Raw genomic sequence first — 10,217 nt, forward strand, 5'->3', positions numbered from 1 at the left:
TATTTATTCATTTATTTTCTATTTTGGCAGGTTCCGTCCTCCATTGAACATTAGTGAGTTGAATTTAAATAATCAATGGTGAGGTTGTGAAGTGAATGGATTAACAAAGGCGTGGCTGGATCACCTGACAGGAAACCTCTCCAGAATGAGCTGATTAGCGCCATGTCCAAATGGCTGGTCCTGCCCCGTCGCCCAGCTTGCGTGACCCTGTCCAACCCAAGAAATCCTCCACTAATCCCCACCCCACCCCCACTTCCTCACACAGTCAATCTGACAGGTGACCTGTACTGTAATTAGATCCTCAGCCTGTTTACCGTTGCCTCCTATGGACTTTGAAAGCTCTTTTCCTTATTCTCCAATTTGGCTTTTTTTGGGGGGGAAGAATAATTCTTCGGGCTCTCAATGAATCCAGATGACTTTTTTCCTGATCTCTCCTCGATGTGAGAACCGTGGGTGCATTCGGTGAAACCATGCGTCGACTGCTCTGCGTGCATGTATTCCTATGCTGCCTCAGTATGGCTCATCCCTTCTGTCCATCCCAATGCACCTGTGTCTTCCATGGACGTACCGACGGAGCAGGAAGCAGGTAAATTGTACTTAAATTGGGCTCTTTCACACACACACACTTGCAATTTGGAAAATTTAAATGAAAGAAAATGCCTTTAAAAATTTGTAAAAAAAAAAAGTTGATGTTTGCCTATCTAGGTCACCTTCCCTATACCTTCTCTTATGAAATAATATAAAAATACAATTTGGTGAAACGTTTTTTCAGATGCTTATTTAACAATGATGACCCATCTGAATGAGCACAACATTAAGTAGGACTGCACTCAGACCGCCTGGTGTGTGTGACCCGTGTTAAATTGACAGAAAGTAAAGAAGAAGCACTTAACAAGTTATATTTACATGTTTAGTGAGGAGCACAAAGCTACTTTCCAGCCATCCCTTTTCCATCGGTGTGTGTAAAAAAAACAAAAAACAGACCTCATTTGGATGAGCAAAAATTATCTAAAAAAGCAGAGCCACTTTACTGTAGCTTTGAATTCTGTATCTAAAGTCTACACATGTACTGTGAAAATAAAAGTAAATATATCAAAATGCTCCGCAGTACAATTTGTACTGACCTGGATTGACATAATGCACGTTCCCTGGCATGGTACCAATCCATTTATCTCTGAGAAAGACCTAATGGCCATCTGCATACTTAGTCTGATTAGTGCTGAACCCTATTCCACAATGCATCCATCTCATTGCAGTCAAACTTGGGCAACAAGGAAAGAAAAATGTTGAGTCCAACATAAAGAAGAGAAAATGCTAAATAGCACCATATAAACAATAACTATTCTAAATTCCTTGGGCTGGTATGGTTTCTGTAAGTGAGAAGTTTGATTTTCCAGGTGTAAAACAGGGAAAAGTTGATTGTGGCAGTGATACTACAGAAGAATACATTGTATAGGTATATCGGCACATGTTCTGGTACAGGACTATTGACGCTATCATCATAGCCACCAAAAGCTACAAGTAATAGCTACTAATCATGTAATACTAATTGAACTCTTAAATTAAATGTTTATCTTGTACATAGGTCTTTATCCGTGACTGTAACTGATGCCAGATAGTCCACCTCCTGCAGTGGAAGTGAATCCACATGATCACTCACCATTTATGATGATAGTGATTAGCTCTGACCTTGCCATCTGGGAAGGGCTCTTTAGATGGACTACAGTCATGTCAGAAAAAACATCCCATATCACATCAGAGAGCCTGGATGGATGGATGCATGAATAAACTAGAAGTGCACTCGGAGAGCGCAGACCTCCGCCAAGGCAGGTTTCATGTACGTCGCTGCCCCCCACCCCCTGGATCGCCACCAAAATTGAATAGATTGTTCATTGTGCCACACCCCACCCCTCCAAAATATTTCATTCAAATCCATCGCGGACTTTTGGAGTAATCCTCCAGACGGACAAACGGACAAACGGACAAACGGACAAACGGACAAACCGACAAACCAACAAACCAACAAACCAACAAACCAACGCCGGTGAAAACATAACCTCCTTCCTAGGCCTTTGGCCTTGGCGGAGGTAATGAATGAATAGATAGATACTTATACCTTGCAGACTGCTCATTATATTCCTTTATTTAAATGTTCATCTGCTGTTTCATTGGAAAATGAGTTCAAGTTGTACAGTTATCCTTTGTAAAATGGTTTTGTTATCTGTCCATAGGATATGTTTTAACTATTTAACTCATGGATCTTTCATTCTCAGATCTGTAGTCTGCAATGATCCAGACATGTCTGACATCCCTGTCAACGTCCCTGTGGATACGGTCAAACTTCGAATTGAGAAAACTATGGTACGGCGAATCCCAACAGAAGCTTTTTACTACCTGTCGGACCTACGGTACCTGTGGATTACTTACAATTCCATAAGCTCGGTGGATACTGCAGGTTTCTACAACCTTAAAGTGCTCCATGAGCTGAGGCTGGATGGAAATTTGATCTCCGTATTTCCTTGGGAGTCTCTAAAAGAGATGCCCAGGCTGAAGACGCTGGATTTACACAACAACAGAATCACTACTGTTGGCAATGAGGCAATACCCTACTTCCGCAGCATTACCTACTTGGATCTATCCAGCAACAAACTAGCCACCCTACCCTCTGACCTCATGGATATCTGGCCGCCCTTCAATGGAGCACCCATCTCTACTGATGTCTCCCAGAAAGTTGTATTAGGTAAGGATACAAAGGTTGTGTCCGGCTTAGTTTTATAGGATTTTAGAGCCACAGCAGGATACTTTTGGGGCTGTTTGTAATTACCTCAGGAACTTCCTTCCATGACCTGTTAGTCTAGCCACAACTTGTTCTGACCCTGGTAGTGACTGCCAGGACACAGTCAAATTAGCTTATTCTAAGAAGTGGCAGAGTTGACGCTTAATGTAGTCCTACATGATCAAGTTAATGTCCTAATTAATTGTTGAATATTTAACACACTGTCTTTTGGCAATCCAAGCCCGGGTCGCAGGGTTAACCTAAGCCCAGGGCTTTATGATTCACACTGAACTTCTACTAGCCCTGGGTTAAATGTCCGGAACACATGACTAATGTTTACATTATAAAATTATGTGATAAAGAAGTCGTGTGATTGGACAAATGTGACGCATATTCCATTGTTTACTTCTGCACCGTTTCACACAGGCAACTTTTAGCCCTGTGTTTAGTAAATTTTAACAACACAAACTTTGAAATGTGCCAGTATGAAATTTGTCTTAGCCCCAAGCTAACAGCTCCTTTAAGTGCAGCATGAAAAGCCCTTGAGTTACAAATGCCCATGTAATATATTAAACATATACAATATAACACATATACTGTATGTGTGTATTGCTCAAGCCACGATGACTTGTGACTCGTAATATTTTCCAGTGATCAAACATTTATCACAATTTATGATACTCCCACTGTTGGTTGCTTCATTTACATTTCAAAACACTGAAAACTACAAGAATAAGTGTCACAGTTCTCTCTAGCTAAAGTCAACTGCAGTATCAAAATTACACATTTGCTAATTGTTCTTTTAATGACATTTTGAGAACCATTGTGGGCATAAACTGGAAATGACAATAACTAAAGCATGACTGGGCAAAATGTGCATATGCGGGATAGCTTGCTTGATTGCAAGACACTGGTTATACGCTTTAAGACCAAATGCTCTGCTCGTAGTGAATAGGGCTTTCTCTTTAGTACTGAAGTAATGCCAAGAGTGCACATAATAAATAAAAATATACAACTACCAATGCTTCAGTTAAGAGTACACAATATGTGATATAGCCAGTGTATTCCCAATAATTGCTTAAAAATACATTACAGTTACGGACTACTCCTTTTAATTCACTTTATCCAGAATAGGTAATTTGGTCAGTAATTATATGACAACTACAAAAACCTTCTGTGCAAAAAAATTAATTGAGGTGATGATTGAAACGAGCAGATTTACTTCATTTTGGTAATTTAAAGTAAACTTACACTGATACACCTTTGGTTAAAAAATGAGAGAACATATGTGTTTAAAAGTTTAGTCCAAAAGAAAATGTTACAGGGCTTCTACTTCAGTTGAATTAATCTGTTTTCATTTTGTACAGGAATTGCAGACAGTTGATAACAGATAGTGTTCCCTACTTTTCTGCTTCAGCAGCTTGGGCAATTATGAGCAGATATGTCAGTATACATTTGCAATATAATGGATTCAGATCAAGCCAATAGATTAGGGAGCGCACAAACTGCCAGAAACAATCTCTGCTTGTTTTTTGGCACTTAAAAACACAGATTTTGGCATTGTCACTTAAATATCTTGAACCAATGGCCACTTACTTATAGCACTGTCCTCCATTACTGAGTCAAGGGAGGGGCAAATATGCAGATGGAAATTTTGAGTTTTTGTTTTAAAACAGGGCAGAGCGGAAAAGGAGTTTCAAGTTTTCAGTCTTAATAAATGTGTTTTAATCAATGCAAAAAATGGCTGAATATGAATTCTTATCTTTAATGCCCTTTTTCTCAAAAGTAATGTTTCATGACAGTCGAACTTTGAAAGAGCATATCTCATCGAATATTTAGCGTAGAAAGATAATCTTGGTATTGCCATAAAGCTGAGACTTTCCTCTTTACAGTCAGACAGATAACTCAAAATGAGTTTCGGGGTCAATGTGACTCATAATGATGGAGCAGGTCACGTGTGTGCTTTTTAATATTTTATTTTTTTTATAGTCTAATCTCTGATGTGTGAAAACAGTATAAAGTTATTGTAGTATTGAGTGAAACCAAACATTTGTAGTCTTATTAGAACATGTCTAGCATTTTAATCCATTTTCAGTATTTCCTGTCATGTTCTTCAATCATATTTTTTGTTGGATGTACTTTTGACTTGCATGTAACTGAATAATTAAGGTATTTTCTAATGGCTTCTATCAGTCAAGCATATACAAGACTGGATGCTTGTTCACTGTCCCGTGTTGAATGGACAGTGGGAAGGATATTATTAATAGGCTGTATGAGGCCAAGCTAGCTTATCCGTGCCCAAAGAGCCGTCTGTGTGCTCTGGTGTACCTGAAGGAGAAACAGGATTAGGCTGGGGGGAAAGAACAGTGCATGCACAAACAGACGACACCTTCTTCAACACATCCTAAAACCATTTCATGTTAGTATTATGAGGGAGGTATGCTCACCATTACCGTTTTGAATTATTTATTATTTTATTATTTTAAAATATAGAACATTTAAATATGGTTTGGACATGAAACCAGAATTTCAGGGATTTTAAGACATGGATTATAAAGTGTTAATGTTTTAAGTGATCTATTGACATTTATGCTAACAGAAAGGCTAAGGGAAAGAGTGTGTACAAACTGGAGGGAGGCCAGAGACAGCTTAGGTGCTTTGCAACTGTTAAGACAATCTAATCTGGTTAAAGGGCTTTAATTTGCACCAGTACATATGCTTACCTATTGTGTGCAGCAGGTGTTTGTAAGGGAGTATATACAGGTTAAAATCTGTTCACTTCCACAGCCCTCAAATTTCATTGACATTATACATAAAATTGTGAATTTCCAAGGCTAAAAGCTACATTTAAAGGTGGTTGATAAATATGGCTTGTGGATATAATATGCAGCTTAATGGAATCCACTATTTGTTTGGTACCTCGTGGTGATTAACTCACTTCAGAGTACATATTATTAGTTTAGTAAGTTCTATTATTAATAAGTTATTTATTGTTTTGAGTTTTCTTTGTTTTTAGTGCCTTACATATGAATTTGCCATTTAGAAACTATGTTCTATTCCACTGGTTGGCCATGCTTCCATAAATTCATACATACATTGGGAAAAAGTAACACTTGCATAGTCGTAAAGCTACCTCAAATACTGTATTCCATTTTTAATTATTATTTTTTTTTTAACATGACTTCACAGTGCCATAATCATTGCAGCGGTTTGGAAAGCAGTTGAGTTCTGCTAGAAAGAAATGTCAATAAGCCATATTGCAAATCTGTAAATTTGTTTTGCCTCACATCCGTGTCCTTTCCATTATGATCGACATAAATGCATTAAAGTAATAGTAAGTGTTGCATTTAAGACGGATGGTGTTTGACACTGGTATTTGACACTGCGATGGTATGAAACAGCAATCTGATCTTAATTTGTCTTATCTTTTTCATCTTCAGGCCTCCAAGATAACCCCTGGTTCTGTGACTGTAAAATCTCCAAGCTGATTGAGCTTTCCAAAATGACTGGCACACTAGTGGTTTTGATGGATCTATACTTGGCCTGCAGTGGACCAGAGAATCTGGCTGGTGTCGTTTTTCAGCGTGCTGAACTTGACAATTGTGTAAAACCATCAGTCATGACTTCGGCAACCAAGATCACATCTCCTCTGGGCAGTAATGTTCTCCTGCGATGTGACGCTGCAGGGTTTCCAACACCAACTCTTTACTGGGCCAAGTCAGATGGCTCACTAGTCAACAACACAGGTATAATATGCAGGCTTTTGAAAGTTTAAGCATTTTAGAAAACAAAAACAATGCTGTTTTTGAATTCACTGACACTTATACCCTTTAGTAACCTACTTTGGGTGTAGATTTTAATTGCCTGGTGTGTAGGAAGCATTAAAAGGTGCATGGTACTAGTGCCAAAAAGTAATAATCCATTGGAAAAGTAGTTCAAGACTTGGTAAGACTTGTTCCATGTTGACGTTTGTGTTCTTGTTCCACTCTTTAGTCCAAGAGACACCTGGAGAGGGCATCAGATGGTCCATCATGAGCTTGCATGGAATATTGTTCAAAGATGCCGGGAACTACAGCTGCAAAGCCAAGAATGTTGCCGGCAACGCAGAAGCCACCATTTCTATCTCAGTTGATGGTGACTTCACTACCACCACCCTTCCACTGAAACCTAGCATCGAAACTGAACCAACTAGCAAAGCCACAACATTTACTCCCCCAACGGACACTCCCAGCTCGTCCACCATCAGGACCACAGTTCTCCCAACAACATCGACAACAACGACAACAACGACAACAACGACAACAACGACAACATCTGCCCCTAAGAAGCCGAAAACTACCACCAGCAACAGTTTACAGAAAGGCTCATTCAAACAACCAAAAACCCAGCAAGACAGTAATGGGAGAAAGCTTGCAGCAGACGAAAAGAGCAAGAAAAGTGATGCATCCAAGTCTGTCAATGACATTAAGATTGTAGAGGAAACATCTGACACTGCAGTGTTGCTTTGGACAGCAGAAGGGTTACCAAATGATGCCCCACTCACAGTGGTATATTCACCATATGATGATGATGACATCAAAAGGACAGTGGAGACTAATGCTGGCAGTGGAAAAGTGCTCCTAGAGGGACTGTCCTCTGGGGCGAGGTACTCAGTTTGCCTCGTAGCAAAAGGCAGTGCTGCTGGAAAAGATCCTTGCATTGACTTCTACACATTGGACAATCTAGAGGATGGTGGGCAGAGCAAGCTTTTCATTATCATAAGCGGCATGGCCTGTGCTTTGGTTTTGTCGCTTATTGCACTGTTGCTGTACAAGATTCTCGCTCTGTACTGCAAGGGACGCGGCACAGGTTTAGACGCCGAAGAGCTTGAAAAAGACAGCTATGTCAAGTTTGAGACAATTTCAATGAAACATAGGACATTGAACTCTCATCCAACTGAGCTCTGGGCAAGGAGAGCGACTCACGAGTCAGAGCGAATGCTCCTGTGCTCCAGGTCGAGCATCGACTCCCAGATGACCTATAAGAGTGACGGTTCCCGGTCGGAGTATCTCTGCTGACGCCAGGAATCCATGGCCAGAGTCCAAACGCCATGCTAGTAACACATTATATGAAATGCTCTTCATATGCCTTTTATGACACTGATAACCTATTAACTATGAAATCATTTATAAATCTTTATGAATATATTTGTTTGTTTCACCAGTGGGGCTGTAAAGAAATTATTTGCTGTATTGAACACATTTATTCCGCATTTTCCATTAACTATTAATCTATAAAGATTTATATAATGATTTAGGAAAGTGTAGTTAACATAAAAACATTCCCTGGAGGTCTGTTGAGTGCTCAAACGAAGCTATGGTAAAAGCCCAATCAGATCAGTCAATGACTGATATTCTTATTCATATCCTTATTTATTATGGAGCCTTATATTTGATAAAGACGTTTGAATGGTTGTCACTACAGCACGGCACCTTTGTTGGACTTATATAATGTATAAATAGTACCATACAAAGAGTCTGTCCGTTAGCTGTGTGAGGCATTTTATGCTATGCCAAAGTTTAAGTGTCAGATATGAAAATCATGTGGTGGTGTCAAAGAAGACCCATTATCCACTTCCCATCACATTTATACCATTATTGTTACTTTAAGCATCAAGCTGATTGTTGCCTTAACGGACAAGAAAGTATGTTCAGTGTGTTTGATAGAATGTGTGTCTCGTCTGATTAACGTTGCCAGTTTCTATGACTTTATGTCTAAATTTGTCTATAAATGGAGTTTGTATTTAATAAATTTAACAATTGTTGAATTGTACTTGTGTTATGATATCTGTGTTAAGAAATACAGTTTTCAAAAATGTTGCCAATATGAGATTTTAATGGGCAATTATTTGTATATTTGATAGAAAGCCACTAAAACTCACATTACTGTCCCTCTCTCATTTATCAGCAATTGTCTAATACCATCAAAATGCATACATTTGGCATTTTCCAAAGAGTAAAACATTTTAGTAAATACTACTCCGATGTCAAAACCACCACCAGAAACACCACCAATCTCTGGCATCAAAATTATATATGGACATTTAAAATCTATGTTAATCTGAATTTTGCATACTTTTTGTTTCTCCAATAATCTCTCCGAATTTTCCATCAGCAACAGATTGTGTGCTCTTTCTAGGCTACACCAGGTGAAACTAAATCTCAGTGTTACAATGCAAACTGTACTCCATGTACTGTATACAGTAGCACCCTCATCGTGCTATTTTCGTCATGCATCTTTGTGTGTACTGTATATGTCTATGTGTGTGACGCAGGTGCTTGGGTGAAGCCATACAAACACAAAGAAGAGAAGAGTACCTAAAAAAAAATGCATATTATCTATCATGAATCAAACAATACTTCATATAGAAGCAAAATTATAGAGGTGTACTACACTGACATATAACATATGTAAAGTTATGAACCAGAGCGGACGTGTTCATCCTGAAAATCAACAGGTCACAGTCGTCATGCTCTATGAACATCTGAACAGGCGTTGCCGTAAATCCCGCTAAGATGACGGGTGGATCTGGAAAATTGTTCCCATGGATACCTCTGTGCCATCAGCTGTATGAGCCCGCAGTACTAAGTAATCTCTAATGCCAGCTGTGTTGTTATCATGGCAACAACCAGGCTGTGTATAACAAACAGAATGAAAGGATGTTAGGCAAGGGCTGGGCTGTTAATGATAGATAAACTATGAATGGACAGACAGGAAGATGGAAAGACAGATGGATTGATATAGGTAGATCTCAGAGGCACAAGGGCTAGGAGGATCGAGAGAGAGAGAGAGAGAGAGGGGAAAAGAGAGAGACAGAACAATAGATCAATGAACAGACTGATACAAACAGATACAATCCATTTCTTCTGCAATTGTGTTGCACAGATGCCACTGGGCTGAGGTCCATGAAAGCAGTCCAGAGAGGGCAACTCTAGAAGCTTTACAGTCGCACCACAAATCTCCTGGCAACCGTGACTTGGCGCCATTATAGCAGTCCAGTGGAAAATTGGCCACATGTAAATAGTGACAGAATATAAAACTACGAGGCTAGAAAAAGATATCGCTCACAGATTGTTGTGGTTGTTGGACCACTGTGTAACATAAGAGCTAAATGAGTCTAATGTCGGAAGCAGATTGGCTTCCAACACGATGTTAATGTGAAACAATAAGCTTATCCTTAGCCCTTTCAGCCAGAGGTCAAGCACAGAGCCATTGCAGCTTGCTCGATAAGTCACTGCAGTCAATCAGAATTCAAACCCGCAATCCACTAACTTTCCACTTATTCAAATTACGGCAAACATTATGGAGCACCTAGTGTTGCATTTGTGACGTTTTCGTTAACACAGATTGTGGCGAAAATATCCAAATCAACAGCCAAGTAATGTGAACACAAAATGAAGCA

At 39.4% G+C, this 10,217-nt stretch overlaps 1 protein-coding gene across 1 annotated transcript; it reads left to right on the forward strand.

Annotated features, from left to right (window-relative positions):
* Positions 1 to 277: 277 nt before the first annotated feature.
* Positions 278 to 8,547, forward strand: lrit3a (info leucine-rich repeat, immunoglobulin-like and transmembrane domains 3a). The gene is made up of 4 exons (XM_074649207.1): positions 278 to 586; positions 2,274 to 2,740; positions 6,217 to 6,522; positions 6,770 to 8,547. The coding sequence occupies exons 1-4, from the start codon at positions 471 to 473 to the stop codon at positions 7,831 to 7,833; spliced, it is 1,953 nt and encodes a 650-aa protein (XP_074505308.1). The 5' UTR covers positions 278 to 470; the 3' UTR covers positions 7,834 to 8,547.
* The last annotated feature ends 1,670 nt before the right edge of the window (positions 8,548 to 10,217 follow it).

This window comes from Sebastes fasciatus, chromosome 10, assembly GCF_043250625.1.
Source record: "Sebastes fasciatus isolate fSebFas1 chromosome 10, fSebFas1.pri, whole genome shotgun sequence".
NCBI lineage: Eukaryota > Metazoa > Chordata > Actinopteri > Perciformes > Sebastidae > Sebastes > Sebastes fasciatus.